The sequence below is a fragment of the Rhamphochromis longiceps genome, linkage group LG1, assembly GCF_057381845.1.
Source record: "Rhamphochromis longiceps isolate RC_006_pf linkage group LG1, R_longiceps_female_GT1.1, whole genome shotgun sequence".
NCBI classification, from domain to species: domain Eukaryota; kingdom Metazoa; phylum Chordata; class Actinopteri; order Cichliformes; family Cichlidae; genus Rhamphochromis; species Rhamphochromis longiceps.
Window position 1 is genome coordinate 10858730 of NC_140557.1, and position 20378 is coordinate 10879107.

General features: G+C 36.9%; 2 protein-coding genes across 3 annotated transcripts; one reads left to right on the forward strand and one right to left on the reverse strand.

Moving 5' to 3' along the window:
* Window positions 1-37: 37 nt before the first annotated feature.
* Window positions 38-7401, reverse strand: dpep2 (dipeptidase 2). Of its 2 annotated transcripts, none has more exons than XM_085428888.1 (11): window positions 7286-7390; window positions 6679-6862; window positions 6458-6584; window positions 6218-6347; window positions 4724-4874; window positions 4187-4256; window positions 3362-3538; window positions 2275-2359; window positions 2123-2198; window positions 979-1114; window positions 38-869 (listed from the first exon to the last, which is right to left on the reverse strand). In XM_085428888.1, the coding sequence occupies exons 2-11, from the start codon at window positions 6843-6845 to the stop codon at window positions 666-668; spliced, it is 1323 nt and encodes a 440-aa protein (XP_085285014.1). In that variant the 5' UTR covers window positions 6846-6862; window positions 7286-7390; the 3' UTR covers window positions 38-665. The 2 variants fall into 2 exon arrangements, with proteins under 2 accessions (XP_085285014.1, XP_085285098.1); XM_085428972.1 differs by having other exon boundaries at window positions 44-869; window positions 6679-6826; window positions 7286-7401.
* Window positions 7402-14914: 7513 nt separating this feature from the next.
* On the forward strand, window positions 14915-19095 carry LOC146678291 (sterile alpha motif domain-containing protein 3-like). Its single transcript, XM_085410928.1, has 9 exons — window positions 14915-14950; window positions 15626-15821; window positions 15909-16070; window positions 16553-16640; window positions 16731-16895; window positions 17186-17392; window positions 17626-17794; window positions 17956-18035; window positions 18515-19095. Exons 2-9 carry the CDS (start codon window positions 15673-15675, stop codon window positions 18809-18811), a joined length of 1317 nt encoding a protein of 438 aa, XP_085267054.1. The 5' UTR covers window positions 14915-14950; window positions 15626-15672; the 3' UTR covers window positions 18812-19095.
* Window positions 19096-20378: the final 1283 nt, after the last annotated feature.

Consider the following 20378-nt stretch of genomic DNA (forward strand, 5'->3'; position numbering starts at 1 on the left):
CTGTAGGTTTTTAAGAAGCAATAAAACTACCAAGTCAAATCCTATGATTACACGAAGATCAACATCACCACCTCAAGTGAGCACACCAAAGCAGATATTTATCAAATTTATTGCCATTGGGTTGTGAGCAACAAGGCTACATGAATGACGTAAAACCATAATATTGTCTTGTGCTATGAGAGTAAATAGAACAAATATTTGCTTTGAAACTGATATTCTGTACAACTTTGTTAAAGTGCTTGAAGCATTATAAACTTAAGTAGACAACCTCAGCTTCTAAGCTGTTTCCTAGTCAATCCTAGATACAAAGTATAATCTCTAAAGTTATATTTATCAAGTTTATCATTCTATTATATTTTGTAATCTTCTATGGACATCATGAAAAAAATGTTCTGCCAACTAAATAACAAAATAAATAGTGAATTAAAAAAAAAAAAAAGATAAAACCAAGAGGTCTCTTTCAGACATCTTCTGAATTTTTAATTAATCGATTAACGTATGTACAGGAGTTTGCATTTTAATTATAGCAAAAATGAGGTTAGACATTAAAGTCATTAAATTCCTCCTAATCTCCACTGATGTGCAGCACTGTGACACTCCTTTCTGTGTACTCCTTTCTATACAACTTCAAAAGAATGATACGGCTGAACTGAGATTGTTAATATTCATTCAATCAAAAATATTCTGGAAAGCACCAGAACTGTGGCAAGGATTAACAGACCAGGTAATCCACCTTCTGCTCCAGAGGACTGATCTGAGGGCAGGCTTCTTGGGTCTGGACGTCTAAGGACTAGCCTGCATGGGTTGTGTGCCTCTTCAAATGGAATCTGGACCTCACTTGGTAGATTTGAACTCAACTGATCACGGACCTTGGTGAAAATAAAGGAAGGAAATAAGAGTATGCCAACATATAAAATACTTAAACTCATGAATCTTTCACCATCTATTCTCGTTATATAAATGTATTCTCTCGCTCACCCTCTCAACCTGTTCAAACACACGCAAGAAGTTACGTCGAAGGACACCAGCCAGCTCATTCTCAGTCCAGTTTCTTCTCAGCAGTTCCTGGATTAGGGCTGGGTATTTTGAGACATCCTCTAACCCATGAGGGAAGCTTTTAACCAAAATGAAAACAAAATTACTCTCAAATTATTGTTTTTAGGCGAACCATTGTAGAAACAGATCCCTCATTCTGAAAATTATGGTGTTGCTAAATACATTTAGTTTCATACCTTTGACACGTGGAATTACAAAAGTAAACACAGAAACATGATTTGTTTTATTCTCAGTTCTAATAAGATTTTGGGCTGAAGAATTCTGCAAGAAGAGCCTTGGCATCGACTCTCCAAGTCAATGGGTCAGGAAGAATTTTAACCTTTATTAAATTCCTTTATTTAAAGTTTGCTGTAACAGGCTGGAACAAAAGCTCCAAAAGGCAATGAAGAAATTTGGTCACTGTTAAAGACATGGGGTATGATTCATGGCAGTTTTATATTAATTGCAGTATTCAATAATGAGCTTTGTTTTCTTTTTTCTTTTGTTTCATCACAAAACTACCTGATACTGATTGTTTAAGACAATTCCGTTTAAGAGGACTTTGCGCACTTTGCACCCAGCAGCACAACAGAGTCACTGCATCCTCTCACTGTAGGGGTTAAAAGTTCTGATTCTGATTTTCCTTAAATTTGTCACCCCTCTGTATGCATAGCAATAACCTAATATCCACCATCTTGCAGAAAATCTACCGCAGCATAGCAGCCTCCATTTATGCCTATTAGAGGTATAAAGTTATTGATTTTTAACCCACTTCAGTCTGTTGACAACTGGACAGCTAAATTGCTGATATGACAAGCAAACAAAAACCACACAATTGATTTGGCTCAACAACGGCCTTTGAAATAATCTGTCTGGAGAGTGCCTCAGACAAGCGTGTTGCCTATTAGTATTAGCTTTGTTTTGTCTCAAAAGCTTTTCATTCATCATGACTATAGAATATAAAGAAGATTTAAGGTAACTTGCATGGATTTTCTGTTTGCAACATTTACCACAACAATTACAAACAAACAGTTACCTCTTTAGCTAATAATTTGTGTTATCTGGTTATTGCAAATTGATTTCTTACCTTGTAGCACCTTCATAATCCCCTCCAATTCCTATTGATTCAGCTCCAATCAATTTCTTAATGTAATCAAAATGGTCTGTAAAAATAGTGGAATAATGTATAAACTGAGATATAAGAAATACAAACACATCCATTCCAGATGGACAGCTCACCAGCCACATGAGAGATGTTAGCCTCATCTATGCAGGAAACAAATGTGTTGTGGAGATTCACCATGATCAACCCTTGGTTCTTTTTCTGAAACAAAAACACACAGGGCCATTACCAGGCGTGGAGAAAAGGGTTAAATGCCACCAAACAGACTAAAATAATCTATGCATGTGTACACTCTACAGAAAAGTTATTGTTTAATCATTTCATTTGCATATAGTGTAAATTATTATGTCTGGCATATCGAGATGCCACTCAGATCCCAAAAAGAAAAACAATAAGACTAGAAGTCAAGAGGGTTTTAGAACTGTTTTATCTAGTTCTTCCTGTTCAAATGATGATTTACTGAGCTTATGTGTATGAGTAATCACACAGAAAAAAAAAACACGTGGAAATATCAAATTCGTGGCTATGATAAAATGTAAGTATTGATACTATTTATTTTTCAACTTGATTAATAAATAGAAGAAAAGAATATTCTCAGTTTAAAAATAAAGAGCCTGAAATTACCCCGACACTGTTGACAGTAGGCTTACACACAGCTTGAATTCTTGATCATCAGCCTGTCATTAACCACTATAAGCATTTTTTTTTTTAAAGTAGAGGGAGGAAAATGACTATCATTGTTAGGGTAAACAATCTGATATTCTCATTAATAGGTCCTCACTATAGTACTTTTATTTCATCCTGTGAGATCACGTTCTGGTTCCTGTCTGTGTATGCAAGTAAAGGGGAAATGGCAAGAGCTAAAGATGGCTGAGGAAATCATGGAGAACACAGAACGACATAAAGACAGAAGAAATGCATTAAGTTGATTGTGCAAATAAAGCCTTAGGATTGAAATCAATAACTCTTAGTGGGTGAAAACTGAATAATTTCTAATGGTGGAAATCTGTTCATAAATGTTTTATGCTGTTGATACACAAAAAGCCTAACCATTACAAAAATTGTCTGACAGTTTTTCTTCTTTAGATATACACATAAAGAGACACAATTAAAATGAGCCAGTCATCGATGTGACTGATCAGACAGTTGTTTAATCAAGCGGTTAAGAAGGCAAGCAATTACTTTTAAGGTTGTATTTCTCACCAGTTCAAGTAGCAGATTGTCAGGAACATTGCGGCTGTGGTTACATATGGAGTAGGAAGAGGAATGGCTAAAAATAACCGGAGCCTTAGAGTGACTCAGAACAGCAAAGGATGTGTTCCACGAGGTGTGGGAGAGGTCCACTATCATTCCGAGTCTGTTCATCTCCTCGACTACGACCTCAAAAACACAATTAAGAACATTTTGGTGGCATCAGGAAGGAAGTCATTTATTCAGAGGAGAGGATGTTGTTACATGTAAACTATTAGAAAACACTCATGCAGATAACAATCAAGAGTGTCCCTGCACTTTGCTGTTGAGACGGAGATCTGAATGGGAAAGGAGTAATAAAGATGTTTTCTATGTTTAAATAAGCTGCCTATAATATATTACCATATTCCAGTAATACACAAGGAGTTATTAAATGAGAAAAGTCCAGTTTGGGTTAACAGAGATTCTCTTTCCACAGCTTCCTATCAGGAGAAGATTTAGTATGCACAGTATTCCCAAATTCTAATAGTAATGAGGTTCATTTTATTCAGAAGGTTCTCAAGTTGCAATAACTATACAATCTCTATTAATGCAAACATAACAACAACAATAATGCATAGTAGTTTTATAATAGTTATAATAGTTACTTAGTTAATACAGTTTTATGTCAACAACTGAATTTCTCTTATTTCTTCAATACAGTATGGAAGGACTGATATGTTTTATGCTTTCTGAAAAAGGGTCAGGCAAAACTGGCATGCACGCTGACATACTACTCTGTGGAATGTGAGATAATGAAATACAGCTGTGGCTAATGTTACTGAAACTCAGAATTACCTTCCCAAAGGATGTCAGGCTGTTATTCTCCCTCTTATATACAGGGTAAAAAGTTGAGGATGATTCAGCCCTGCATAGAAACAATATATGTATTTTAATGTCACAAGTGCTGCAAATTATTCTTCTCCTGTTTGTAATTACTTAAAATTACTTTGGGTATCTGAAGGGAACTGCTTCAGATACCCACAGCTATAGTCAATGTGAGATATCTGAGAGAGGACATATATAGGTTAATTTGCATAAAAGAAAAGGATGTCGAGGTGAAAATGTAAATATGTTTCACCTTTCTATCTTTCCTATTCTATAAACAAATACTTCTTAGATTAAATGTAGCTCAGTAGTTCCTGCTTTAAAGTTGCTATGTAGCAATAGACCATTACAGAGCCAATGCTACGTATTTGATAAAATAGAAATTCTATTCAAAACCCAATTTATTGCTTAAATGATCATTTAAGAAAAGATCGAGATATGACTTTTTAAATACAAAGTACTAGATATACTGTAAAATATATGCTGTATAAAGTCTTTTCCTATTACCAGGGTGTATTACAAGAATGCGTGAGACCCATGGAGCGGACTCCAAGCTGGTAAAACATCCGCAGGGCAGGAAGGCTGCTGTCAATAGAGTGGCCTCCTTCGATACTTATTAAACAGGCTATCTTACCCTTGTCCTTAGAATCTTTTAGCTCTGCAATGACAGGCCCACATACAAAGCACATAAACACATAATTGGACATCATTACCTTCAGTTATCAGTTCTACTTTTCATCTGGTTACAGAAATGCAAGCTAACGTAACCATCATATTTTAGAAAAACAAACAAACAAACAAGATACATTTCAAAACAGTAATCTAGTAACCTAAAAACATTAAGGAAATGACCTCTAGTTTCAAAATTTCTTGAGAAAGTAGTTAGTAGGAAGTTCTTATCTGATTTATTCCAATCTGGCTTTAGAAAAACATCACATTACAGAAATCACTTTATGACATTTTAATGAGTGTGGACCCTGGAAATTTTACAGTTCATATTACCTCATCCTTCTCTTCAACAGACTCAGAAATGAGCTTGGGTTAGGTGGAACTGCACCCAAATAGTTCTAATCCAATCAAACAGAGTATTTAGAATCACTGTGGTTAATTTTAGCTCATCGAGTTTCTCCCACGACTCAGTCCAAGGGCCTATTTTGTTTAGTTTACATTTGTTACCACTTGGCTATGTAATTTGTAATTATACACAAGCATCTGACCATTGTTATGTCAATGGCTGCCAGTTAGAATGAGTCATTTAATCCTGGAGAACACAAAAATCTAGACTTCATTCATTCCTATTTTACTGGCATTAAGGATGGGATAAAATTAAAGTTCTTGTTCTTCTTATTGGTCCTGATGATTATTCTTATAGTCGCCCTGCTGACCTTGAACAATGACTCACTGACCTAAAATCATCTGCTGGAGGTTTAGGGGAGTATTTCTGATCAACAACTTAATTTCAAACAGCATATCAAAAGTCCAGACTAGTCTTGTGTTGTGAAATATTTGTTGCATAACTCAGACCAGTACTTATGAATAATATAACGGCATACCTTATATCTGCACCCTCATTTCCCCCTGATTAGATTACTGCAACTCACTGTTTACATGCCTAAAAGTTTGGAGGAGTGAACCATCTATAAAACACAGCAGCAGTACTACTCACCAACACTTGGTGAGATGAACATGCCATTCCAGTCCTTGCAGATTTACACTAGCTTCACTACAGAGTTCAATTTAAGATTTCCACTGATTACTTTTAAATCACTTCACAGTGAAGCTGCACTTTCTATTTTAGAAGTCCTAACGTCTAATAGATCAGAGAATCGATTACTTCTACATGTTCCACAGTCCAAGCTTAAAACCAAGGGGTTTTCATGCATTTTGAATAGTTTTTAAACCAATGTTTTGTGTAAATACTGCGAAACACCTTATAACTTTGGTTTAGAAATGTGCCATAGAAATATAGTTAATTATTATTATTAAGAAAGTATACAATACCCTGGACAGATGTGACCAGTTCAAACTCCTGGTACTCAGTGCACATACGTCTCACCACATCTATTTGTTCCAGAGTAAGCCTCACAGCATCCTTCTGCTGAGCACCACACAGTACGTAGACAGCAAACATCTGATACAACATATCACAGAACATTAGACACATTTTACTAACCAATAAATCTCAGATGTAGATGGATTTTTTTCCAGATTGCGCTGTGAACACTTGTGAAATTGCAATACCTGTGTCTGCACATGCCCTGCTTTGAAACGGGATATGTCTGTGGATACTTTGGAGAGGTTACGAAGGTCAACTTGGCTTAGGTGGTTGTTGTGACGAATCCTCAACTGGAGAGCGAGGTCATTGTGACTGACAGAGAGATGGGATAGTGGGTGATACAAAATTGAGGGACATTTTAATTTATGATAATTTATGTATCTTGTATGTATGAAGCACACTTTACCCATCAATCAGTGGATATGTGGACATCAATTCATCTACGTCAGAGCATCCACATATTTTGGCACACAGAGAGAAAACCACCAGAGCTTCGATAAACTGCATCCAGAAGCTGTGTGAAGCATGTTTTTCACTTTTCCAAGAAGGCATATCTGAACACAGAACACGCATCAACGCGTTACAGTTATCTGATAAGGCAAAGAAGAATAACATGTGAATGATCAACACGTGCACACAAAGAATATTTTGGATCTGTAATTTATTTTGAAAGGATCACAGCGCAGCTTGGATTGTTACAGAAATATTATAGCGGCACTTTTAAATATCGTCGCAATAAACCTCCTGCTTTTTATCGAATGTATGAGTTCTGGAATACATTAAACTGCAACTCCGATAAATATAATAAGTATTTTGGGATCGTCTGTTTTTTTTTTTTAAATTGAAACTTAAGTCCACATTAAAATAGCATATAAAAACAACGTACCATTTAAGCGTGCTTGAAAGTGGAATAATGAAAAAGGTAATTGCTCGGGATAATTAGTGCATGCTCATAATGAACCATTTGTAACTATAGACAGCGCGGAACAGCAAAATTTAAACAATATACTTACCAGCCAGGTCGCTGAAAAATGAGCCGTATGGCCACTTTGTTTAGCAACTGTGCACACACTGTACCAACTTTCCAGCTCTCCGCCCCACACAAACGTAGAGCAAACCTTTACAAAACTGGAGAGCTGCCTGTGTGGTGCATTCATGTGCTATCGGAAAATTGCTAATTCATATAAATTATTTATCGCTTGATGTTTTAGAAGAACTGCATTTTGCAGGACCGGGTTCTACAAGGACCTTAATCATGCTTTTCTTCGTTCTGTCGCTTCTCTTTTGACTTATAGCAGCTTCCAAATTTGGTAGTGGTAAAGCCTGCTATCAACGGGTAAGCAAAACAAACAAATAAATGAAGATGTGAGGGAAAAACTACAAAAACTGTATTTCACATTTTTTACGTATTCTATACTGTTGTATCTGTAGGTTCCATAACTAGTATGTGGCGTTTTAAGTATACATTTATTTGCTAAACTGCGTCGCCTTATTTGGAAATACAAATTGACGACTGCGAATTGAAAGCATGATAAAACCTGAACATTTGAAGTTGCCATCTGCTGGCCAGATAGTAAATCACATTGTTAATGACCCATGTGTTTGATTTGGCAAAGAATTTACGTTGGTTGGAGAGGGTAGTCGACTTTTTGACCAGATTGTTTAACACTATCCAGGTCAGTAAGAAACTTAAGGAAGGCAAAAGAAGTGTACCGTGTATGTGCAGAGCTGTAGTAACCACAGAGGGATAAAGTTGAATTAAGCTGCATTAAGAAGAGAGGTGACAATTAGCGAACAGTTTAGTTTCATGCCGAGAGACTGCCAGTTGCGATGATTGCTTTGAGGGTGTTGATGGAGAAGTATTGAGAAGGTCAGAAGGAGCTGCAGTGTGTATTTTGAGGATGTGACGAAACAGATCATAGAGTGCCAAGAAACTAACGTGAGGGTGGTGCAAGACATGCATGAGGACAGCGAGACAGTGGTGAGGTGTGCGATAGGAGACTGATGGATTACAACGGGGATCGGCTCTGAATCCGTTGTTCTTTGCAATGATGATAAGTAGGATGACAGATGATGATGCTGTCAGGCAGGAGTCTCTGTGGACTATGATGTTTGATCACAACATTGTGATCTGTAGTGACATTAGGTAGCAGATGAAAGAGAACCTGGAGAGGTGGAGGTATACTCTTTAGAAAAGAAGAAAACAGTCAGTACAAGTAAAGCAACATACCACGTGTGCAAATGAAAGGGGAACAGGTGTAACAGTGAAGATGCAAAGTGTAGAGATAGTGAATGTGGACAAGTTTAAATAGCCAAAGCGATGGACAGTACACATGAGTGATGAAGAAGAGAGTGCACACAGGTTGGAGCAGGTGAGTATCAGGGGTGAAAGGAATAGCACATAGTGAGGCCTGCTGTTATGTATGGATTGGAGATGGTGGAACTGAAGAAAAGAGTTGGAGGTTTGGAAAAGTTGAAGTTTAGGTTTTTGCCGGGGGTGACCAGGACGGACAGAATTAGAAATTAGTTTATCAGATGGACAACTCAGGCTGTTTAAGATGGTTTGAACACGTGCAGAGGAGGGATAGCAGATATACTGGACTGGAATATGTAGATGTCAGGCAAGAGGAAATGAGGAAGATCGCAGAGAAGATTCGTGGATATAGTGAAAGAGGACATGCAGACAGAGGAGGATGCTAGAGATGGGATGAGATGGAGACAAATGTGCTAAACCCTAATGGAAGCAGCCAGAAGAAGATCTGTTGTTGAGACAAGCCTGTTGCTAGGAGAGGGGAAAAGAACAAAAACCTGACCCCATGGTCACCATCGAGTTTAGCTAAGTTACGGCAGTAGTGGTTAAAAGTTACATCGTTTCTGATCAGCTGACAAAATATTTTAGTAAGTGAATTTAAAAGATTTGTTAAAAAAAGGGGGGGGGGGGGGGGTTTGGTGGTAAATAAAACTAAAAGTACTTCATTTGGTGACAAGAGGATATTAGTAACAGGCCTATTTCATAACAGACATCCTCACAATTGTAGAAGGAAAATGACAGCATCTTTAATCACATTACCTGTGGTGAGTGAGGCATCATCAAGACTGAAAACTAAAACTTAAAACACCAAGACTGAAATGAGTCTTGGTGTTTTAAATAAAAATAATAAAATAATTCATTTTATTATTTGGGACTACAGATGCTCACATTTTCTACTGTGGCTTGTGATTTGTAAATTTGTAAGAAGTTTCAGGCTTTGCAGTGTTACGACAACTGATACCAAATTGTGCTTTCAGGAAGCTGGATGATTTTTCACGCTCACAGAGAGACAGTGACTATTTGCAACACAAATTTGCAGTTTTGCATTAAAGCACCACCACAAAAACTCAAAGTAAGAACCCATTTATATAAAACAGTAATCATATGTTTACTATTAATACAATAATGAGGGTCCTGGGATGATATTCAGGGCCTGAACCGATTGTAGAAATGTGGCTCTTTACTTTTGAGAGGAAAACTCATTTTAGAGTAGTCTAGTGGAGAAATTGTGATACATTTTCAGTTTACTTTTTTTGCGTTAACTTGGTTTACTCTGGAGATATGACACCTCTTCCTGTTTTGTACCAGTGGTGTGCATACTTTGTGTGCTACTGATACAGAGCTATGTAGATTGTGAGTTATGTGGCGCAAGTATGTGTCACACACAGATAAATAGATAATGCTTGACATTTAATCTGTTTCTATGCAGTTGTTTTATTAAAATTGTAATTTCTGAATTAGTTCAACCATAAATGAAAACACTAAAGTTGCTCAAATTTGTGCAGTTGCAGTGAACTTACGACCTAAACTCAGTGGATGGCCTACTCTTCTTCAGATTTGAATAAGAAGATATCCAGGGGAAATTTCTGTTTTGTTTTCATTATTATTATTACTATTATTATTGTTATTTTTTTATTCCTTCTCTAATTTAACATATCCAAACATATATCTAATTGAAAAGCTCTCTGAGCTCTGCTTCATTATTGTTAACAGGCACCAGAATAAGGAAAAGGAAGGCGATAACACAATGTGTGTGTGTGTGTGTGTGTGTGTGTGTGTGTGTGTGTGTGTGTGTGTGTGTGTGTGTGCGTGCGTGTGTGTGTGTGCGTGTGTGTGTGTGTGTGTGTGTGTGCGTGTGTGTGTGCGTGTGTGTGTGTGTGTGTGTGTGCGTGTGTGTGTGTGTGAAAACTTCCATTATAATATCACTGAAACATGAAAAAACACTGGCTGCTTTTTCTACATTTAGTGAAAATTATAATGAAGCTGTTTTGGCTACATTTCATTTTCTGTAAGGTACAATGTCTCCTTTTGAAACTGTTCTACATACATGTACTTACACTTTTCTGTATTAAATGTCTGATTACTGAAGAAAGAAAAAGTAAAAACAGCCTGATCATCAAAACCAGCTGGCTGGGGACCATCAAACATTTGTGCCCAGGTCTGTCTACATGGTATGTTTTCATCTGTAAACATGAAAGCTCAATTTGTGCTTAGGAGTCTTTGTCTTGATGCTTTAGGCATGTGTGCAAGACATCACTTTTTAAAACTATGGGCTGTTTACCAATTTATATACAAATTATGATTTAAAAATAATAATAAAAATTAACAATAATAATAATAATAATTATTATTATTATATTTTGTAAGTTTATCTATTTATGCTAAAAAACACTGCATAATGTACAGTTACCATACAATCTGAACCTCACCATAAAAGGTGAAGTTCAGATTACAAGCCCTGCTTTGTAATGCTTTTTTACTTGGAATGTGCTTGCACTTAATGAACCTGAGTTGAATTGTGCAAATGTGAATTAGTCTGGTGTTGATGGGGAGCATCAGGGCACCACAAATGAATTTCAATTAATTTCAGTGGGAACATGCAAAGCCTGATTTTGTGGTCCACCCACTGATATTTGGCCTTGTAGTCTGTAATGAGTAGAGTGATTCGGCTCTGATTGGAGCACCCCACTGTTGCAATGGAGTAATCACAACCGTGTTGATATTACTCTACCAATCCTCCCACTGCGCAGAGTGGACCCCCAGCTGACACTGTTTGAATTCAAATAACCAAATCATTTAGTCATATTGTCAACCTTGCTGTGGAATGTGATTGGCAAAATAACTGATGAAATCCTGTTAAAACCTTATAGTGTGTGTTCACAGTTTGATGACGGAGCTTAAGCCAAATCCTTTTAATTAGCATGCGGATTCCTGCATGTGTTTTATTTTATGACATTGAAAGCATGAGTGCAAGGGTTGGGCTACATTTAGGTTAGTCATGTCAGAAAATAGATTTTCTGAATAATTATACTCATCTTCTGTGGAGATGGAGTCACGGAAAAACATTTTGATCTTGAGGGAAAAAATGTATAGTGACAAAATGACAGTTATGTGTCATTTTTATATTTATATATCTCTGATCACCACAAATATATGTTGTGAACCCTCTTTTGCTATTGATTTCTCACATTTCTGAAAGGCAATTCTGTGTGTCAAATGCAATCTTTTAAAAAAAAAAGCTTCTGAAAGTCATGTAACAAGGTGATCACTCTTTTAATTTATGTAGCAATGTATTGAAAATCATTATTGAGGCATTTGTTTTATTCCTGCATTATTCATTTGACTGGTTAGACTTGAGTTTTATAGCAGACATGTTAAATGTTTTTCTGGGTTGTGGTTCACTTTAATTCAATTTATGTTTATTTATATAGATCCAAATTACAACAACAGTTGCTTCATAGTGTTTTATACAGTAAGGTAAAGGCCCTACTGTAATGTGGAGAAAATTCATTAACGTCAATAATCAAATTATTTCCTATGAGAAAGACTTTACAAAGGTAGGAAAGAAGAATCCTTAGGCTGCCCTCCCTGAACCATTCTCTTGGAATAACAGCCATCTGCCATGATGAGTTGAGGGGTGATAAGAGCAGTTTCCATCAATTCCAAAGAAAAAATAAACGAAATAAAACAGAAACATACAAAACAAAGAATACTAACTAAAATTGTGTGAAATGCAATGTAGTATGTACTCAGTAAGCTGTGCAGTCACTGTAATATCATGTCATGTTGTGATATTAGAAATCAATGGCAGTGCAAGTTAAATTGGTGTCAAACAGAGATTCCAACAACCAAAATATTTTCAGCCCAACACAGAGGAAAAAAGCCATCTAAGGATTTGTGTTGAATTCCATTATTCCTCTGTGAATTAAAAAAAAAAAAGATGTTGAAAAAGACACCGTAGCAGTCTAATTATACTACATTTTCACTTTATTTTGTGCCCGCATTATCCTGGTCTTTTCTTTTTCCTTTTTGGTCTTTTAAGAAAACTTCTTCTTTTCTCACACAGGAAATCATGATTTAGTTTCACAGTTAAATGCAGCCAGACAGTGCTAAGAATTATGAATTGTATGTTTTCATCTCTACACATAGGCAGTATTTTTGAGCAGTTCATTCGCAATATTAACTGCAGTCCTGCATCTTCAACAGATTGCACATGTGCACAGTTGAGATCAAAAGGTGAAGCCTGGAAAAATTTAAAGGGTCTTACTGTTTCCAGCTTACCATTAGGGTTTATTTCCTTCTTCTATCTTCTTCTGAGCATTACTGGAAAAGTACAAAGCTAATGTTGTTTGTTTTTTCCCCCTGCACTCTCAGAAATAGAGGTACGAGAGAAGAACATTTTTGTACCTATAGGTACATTTTTTTAAAATGTTCCCTTAAAAGTACAATACTGGTCTTTAAAAGTCCAGAAATGCCCCTTTAAAGGTACAATTTGAAATAAAGTACAAATCTGTACCATTTTGACCTGTACTGCAGTGACAGTGGCAGAATGTGGTAATGGGTCAGCATGGGAAAATCTGGATGGGCCTGGTTAATTGTAAAATTCATATGAGATGTGAGTGTGCTCATAAAAGCTACATGTTATAATCAAATCTGTTGGTCCTCTCCTCTCTACGTAAATTATCCTATGATGCAAAGAATATCTGTAACCTACCTTTGTGTAAGTTATGTTAAATTATATTAAAAAACACACACACACAATGACATGCAGGCACAACCAAATGATGTTAAAAAAAACTGGTCCATTTCCATTTTATTAAGTTCCAGTTATAATTTTTTAATGTTTTAAATCTTTCAAAAACATGAAATCATTTTACTGTTATGTTTGGCCGTTTACTTTTTTGCTTTTACTACATCCTAGAATTGTTCATTAATTGTGAGGTTTTTATGGAATTTGCAACATCAAGTTAAACCGAGGTTCTTTGGAAGTTAAAATGTCAAGCAGATTTTTATGTTACGGTGACTACATTTTGTAAGTTACAAATATAGTTCGCCAAGACAGCATAACGGTTTCTAAACAACTGCGCATTAATACCACAATGTTGTATTTTCATGCGTCAAGTTCGCAACGCGCATTAATCCCAAAGGCCGAAAAGGCAGCAGCGATGAGTGCTCCGCCTCCGCGCTGACTAGCGTTGATGCAGAAAATGACTCTCAGGGGGTTATCCACGGAGGAGCTCCTTAAAAGGTTGATGGAAGAAGTAGGGCTGGGTATCGTCACTGATTTCTAGAATCGATTCAATTCCGATTCACAAGGTCCCGAATCGATTCGATCCACGATTCGATTCGATTTAAATCTGGGAAATTTTGACAGTCAGAAATATTATAATTCAGATCAGTACATTTACATATTTTTGTATCAATAAAAAGGAAGCTGACACAAGCAAGACTTTATCACAGGTGTGAGCATCACAGCAGATGCCTTTGTGTCAAAGTAGCTGAAGATAAAACACAGAAATACATGAAGGTGAGTTTCCTGGCCTGGGATTTTATAAAAATATTCTGCAGTACATCAAAAACGAAAGAAAACCATTAATCAACATATGAACATTACCTCTGAAGTTACAGCGGTTTTATTAGAGACACGGCGTTTTGCATTTTGAATAATTTTAAAAAGTTTAAATTTGTTCAGTATTGAACAGCAGAAATTAGGTTTTCTTTTCGGAAGTAAGTAAAAGGGAAAAAAACAGCGGCCGACAGCGCTGTAAACAACAGTAGACTTGTGCGTAACAAGCAAGCGAATAATGCAGAAAACAGACAGACAGAGAGAGACAGAGAGAGGGAGGGAGAGAGAGAGCGAGAGAGAGCTGTGCATCGCGGTGGAAGCAAAACAGGAAAAGTCAGAGTGAATTCATGACGATGTTTATGTGAAGCGTAGTTTGGATCTTCTTTTGCTGCTGGTTCGGTCAATATTGTTTGGAGAGACATCAAACTAACAGCTTTAGAATCGGCGCATAAAGGGCGTGAACACAAAGCGCGGACCGCCGACAGATCAGAATCCGAGCGTGAGAAAGGCGACATCTCACTGATTCTGATCTGCGGGTTTTGTCTTTGTGCAGAATCCGTGTACCTGCTCTCATTTACTGTCTTAGCTGTTTGGTGGTTCTTGAAATTTTGTGAGATGTCACCAGAGATTCTGGCATTTCGGGCAAAATAAATTTATATTAAAAAATCGATTCAGGATTTTAATGAATCGATTTTACGTTATCCAAGCCAGAATCGATTTTAATCGATGAATCGATTATAAAAACCCACCCCTAGGAAGAAGGCATTGATGTGTCAGACGACGAGGCGCAAAGATTTAGAGGTAAGTCGGGTGTGATTTTGTGTTTTTATAAAAATTACAACGTGTAATTTTACAGTAGAGTTAGCAAAAGTCCGAAGAGCTAGATTTAACATGGGCGAAAGCTAGCAGTTAACTAAGTTTTAAACAAAGAAAGGTACAAATGTGGACTATTTAGACTGTTGGTGGAATGTTCAATGTCTGTCTGCCCGCGGTATTCGAGTGTTTTATCAATAAATAGTGACGAACCGTGTACAACAATGTAAAAAAATCAATAATTTCTCAAAACATGCTAGTATGTAAATATAGCTATTAACAAAATCGTTTTCTAAGCAAAATTTATCGCATCTAACTTGTTTCCCGCTCAAAGGGATTTTAAACAATGGAAGGTACACATTTGTACCATTCCACCTACTTAGTGGGATTTTCGAATATGAGAGCTGTAAGCTCTGCGCAGGGACACTTACTTACATTTTTATATTACCAGTTAATTTATATTAACAATTAATCAAGAGAATTAATTGTAACTTCCTTTTGGGGAATATAGACAGATTCACAATGATAGCTTATTATTATTATTATTATTATTATTATTATTATTATTATTATTATTATTATTATGTATTGACCATAATGTCACTTTAAAACTAAATTTGAAAATGGTTTTATTTTTATTTCATACTGTACTTTATATTTCAGATAACGATGTAGATGGAGAGACGGTAGACTGTGGACTCACTGAGACCATGGTTGCATATCTTTTTGACAAGTCTTTCAAAAAGCAGCTGAAGTTCAGAGACTTCACAAACCGCTACAAGGAAGTCATCATCACTTTACAACCGGTCGACCCATTTGAAGGTACAGTTGAAGGTCCAGTGTCCCAAGCAAACCAGAGGTAGGTTGTGATAAATGTCTAAATTTGCATATGCATTTAAGTGTTTGCAAAATGGCTAGTTAATGCTGTTTTCCTACTGTATTGCAGTTCTATACCTTCTTGCCGTAGACTGCCTGCAGTTATTTCCATTCCAAAATTCCCACAAGATGTCCAGAGTCGCTTGGATCTCAAAGAACCAGTCCAGAAAAAACAGAAGTACCGAAACAAAATAATTGGGACTCTTTATGAAATGCTGTCACAGTACACAATGTAAGGGTTCCTTTCTGAATAATTACATTAATTTCTTAATATTAATATTGCTGTTGTAAGAGAGGCAGAGAACAAATGCTTAGCCCATCTGCCTCCCAATCTGGAGACCAGCGTTCGAGTCTGGCGTGACACACGGTTCCAATGAACTGGCAATAGTGGTAAAACCATACATCCTGTGTCTCCAGACCTTGTCTGGACTATGATATCCAAAGTGTTCATTTTCGAATTTGCTCAAGAGTAAATTAATAATTCAGGACTGCAGTCAATTAAATTAATGAAGTTTGGGAGAGGTGTGGCTGTTTGTCCACGCCCATTTTTAAGAAATTAAAATCAACTTTAGCTACATTGATTTGACATTGGTCTACAACATACTATTTACGGTAATAACAATATGATTAGAAGAATTGAAGAACAGAAAAGCCCCCAGGAAAGGATAAGAGTAATCAGTGTACTGTGGGTTGTTTTTCTTATGTTTGAAACAGGTACCCAACCCACTCAGACTACATCCAGGTCATCAAAGCCCTGATTGTGAAGTATCCTTTCTTAAGAGATGTACACGGAAATGGTTATGTGAGTACCTCTCCTTTTTTGTTTCTTTTATAGATTATATTAATATAAAGTAACCATAATTAACTACTTATATACATTTGAAACAACTAGGACACCTGGCACAGCCAACTCAAGAGAAAGTTCAAAGCAGAACGGGCTCCCCTAATCAGCAACGAAGAAGTGAACCGGGTTAAAGAAAAGTTTGGACGCACGCAGAAACATCGGACCACAGAGGAATCCAGCAGCTCCTGTCTGAAGAGACTGAAGCCCTCTCTCGTAAGTCCTCACACCCTCAGCCTCTAAGAGCTAAGGTAACATATGTAGTCTTATTATGTTCACTGTAAAGCTAAAAGTAAACATTAATTGAAAGAAACATGTTAACAGATAACATTAACATAGAAAAAGGAACTTCACAGTTGATTTAACAAAAGTCAGCTCAACTTGCAATTCCTATTCAACATTTTTGCATTTTTTTCAAAGCATTTGGTGTACAAATTACCGCATTTCGAGTAACATTAACTTATCAGAGTTTACTTATGATAATACTGATATCTGCTTTGACAAAGGATTCGTGCTTTGTGGGGGAAGATGCAGCCTCCGTTGATGCTCATATCAAGGTGCTAAATGATCAGCACAAGAAGCTACATCCTGACACAGCACTGGTGAAAGACCGCATGACAAAAACCTTTGCATGGAGACGTCGAGAGGTAGCTGAAGGAATGTGTACTGTGGACCTATTAAAGAGATATCCATTCCTGGGGACATCTGCAGGGGTAAGAATTGTTAAGATGATTGGGGAAACGGCTAATGATTTTTTTGTCTCTAAATCTGATTATTATTTTCTGTACTAACTGATTAATCAATCTGTTCATTATCTTTAGAATTTTTGTTCAAGGGTTAAAGCACTTTACATTTATCTCCAGTCTGTGTCTTTAAACATGTCAAAAGTTTAAATCCTCAATGTAAAATGTCATTCTTTTGTCTATTCTGCTCTTTTCATTTCCAGTTGTGTGATGAGGTTGATTTAATGCATCCCTGCCAAGACAACATCTGTCGCCGCTTTAGCGAAAACTTCACTGCTGTTCTTCAAAATGTTCTTCAAATGACCAAGGATTTTCCACTGAAGAAGGTCTACATGGAGGCAAGAGAGAATGCACTGGCTGAAGACATTACAGGTGCTAATTTGACCTCATACAAATAGTAAATTTTGTGACAATTCATTTGCTCTCTCTTCCAAAGATAATTGATGTACCATAGTGCCATGTCAAGAGCATGTTAATGGGAATTTGCATGCTATCAAAATCTAATGAAGTGTATTTGCATCTGTATGACCTAGGAATTGACTTCAAGGGGGCACTTCTCCTCTTGCCATCCATCTTCAAGGAGAAGATAGAAGATTTCATCATCCTTGGAGAGGTAAATGCATGATGCAATGCATAGCCTTTGGCCACAAGTTTCATTCTCGGTGTTTTGTTGGCATGGAGCTGAATTCAGCTGCGGTTCAGCATCACAGCTAAGCTAATGTAGGGGAAACACTGCTGTTAATCCACAGTGCTGCTGTGCTCTTGGGTTTTGTCTGGTGTTTATATAGATAGATAGACCTTTATTGTCCCCTTAGGGAAATTCTTCTTCACAGGTACTGTCACTGTCAGGGGTGATTGCTTTTGCCCTTGAATATTATGTCAAACTTTAACAGCTTATCAAACACTACCACAACAGTCATTGGTCAAGAAGCTTTTTGTTTGGAGTAGGGGCCATGTTTACAGGTTATCAGAATAGACAGTTTTGTTTTGCAGCAAAAAAAAAGAAGGTAATTTGAGGAATCTGTTGAAAATCCACTTGGCACATATTGCTTAAACATACTGTATACTAATGTTTTTCTTCCTCTTCTGCAGAATACTCCCATGAGTCCATACCCAACCATTCGAATGAAGGATAAGAGTTGGACAACTGCCCTCTCAAGACAGTGTCGCTGTGTTGTCACAGTTGAAGGAGTGGATGTTTGCTCATGCTGCTCGCTGGATGAGGCCTACATCTCAGCATTCTCCACCTTCTTCGTGTTCAACATGACCTACCCTGCATACTTCAAGAAAACACTTGTCTTTGTTCAGAACTGCATTGTCAACATAGGAGACCAGGGAGACAAACCCCTGCCAGTAAGTGTCACCAGGGTACTTAACCAACTCTATTAAATATGCCCCCACTCCACAAATGTTCAAAATGTTCAAAAAGGGCATTTACTCTGAGGAAGTTGATTACACATGTTGGGTTAGTACACGCACATGAGCCTCATTTCGGCATCACTTGTGGAATAAACGACTGCCAGGCAGCTTTTTCCAAGTATCACTCTTTTCAACGCCATGTGTGATCCGTCAAAACATTGTGTTCAGGTGTTTAATGTCTTTATGTGATTGTTTACTTTTTTTAAATGAATGTATTTTTCTTGACATGTCCTATGGCAATATACGAATGTAATCAAGGATGTATTCCTGTGGTTGTTTAAATGCTTTGATGTGATTCTATTATCGAAAATAAATGGTTAAATAACCAAATATTTTGGACTATTGGGGTACATTTTTGTCTCTTTAGGTACGAAATAGGTTGTCGCTGGGGGGATACCCTCATAGGTACCCTATTGTACCCTTTTCAAGGGAACATTTCTGTACTATAGTTTGAAGGTACATTTATGTCTTAGGAAAGTACATGATTGTACTTCAGATGGTACAACTTCATAAGGTACAAAAATGTACCAAGCCTAAAGGGTACAGAAATGTCCTTCAAAAAGGAACACCCCCAGCGACAAGCATTTGTACCCTTTTTGGTACACTTTGGCACCCCTATTTCTGAGAGTGTGTAATTCACAGATATCGGTCCCTGAGCCTAGCCTCTTTGTTCCTCATCAAGGCCTTTCAGAAAAGATACGGGGCATAATGTGTTACCATGAAACCTCATTTATTCAAATTCTTTAATCTAATTGAGTCCTCTCATTATCGCATAGAGGAAGAAATGAGGATAAAAGGGTGAAATGTTGTTGTCTCTGAGAAAAGGCAAGACTTTAACATACCAGCCTTGAGATTGCCATTAAATGATCCAAAAAATAGCATAGCCCAGAGCTCCCATTTGCTTGTTGTAAATGCTTTGTTATATTCTTAAAACTGTATTATAGATAATAAGCTCGTCAGATAATGGTGTTGTATTCTGTGGCCATTTAGCTTTGTTGTGGAAATCATCTAGTGCACTGGGCCAGTTATGTCTGTCAGATACATCAATAATAGTGCTCTTGAGCAAGTTGTTTTTCTGCGGTTGACTTGAAACTTACTTCTCCACTAGAGGGCAGCAGCCATTAGTTGATTTTTTTTTTTCATATTTCTAAACCTATCTCTCATATAGGAAAATTATTTGAATACCAGTGTAATGTATATCACTTACAGCTGCATGTTAGTTATGGAATACAGCAAAAAGAGCTCCAGAAAATCCTCAATTTTCCCAGATTTTCAAACTTAAAATCTTTGACTTTGTCAAATTTTCCTCTAACAAAGTCTAAAAGCAAACTCTGAGTGATTGTTTTAGTTGTCGGGTATTTAAAAAAAAAATCAGTTTAAATACATTTAAATACACCAAGCCTTCATCTTCAGTCGCAGCTTTTGAAAAAATGTTGAAGACGTCTTGGTCTTCAAACTTCTCATTTCTTTTGCCCTGGATTCTGGCAGCCCTGTAGTCAGTGTTCATTATCTGCTCTTACAGCTTTGACTTCAGCAC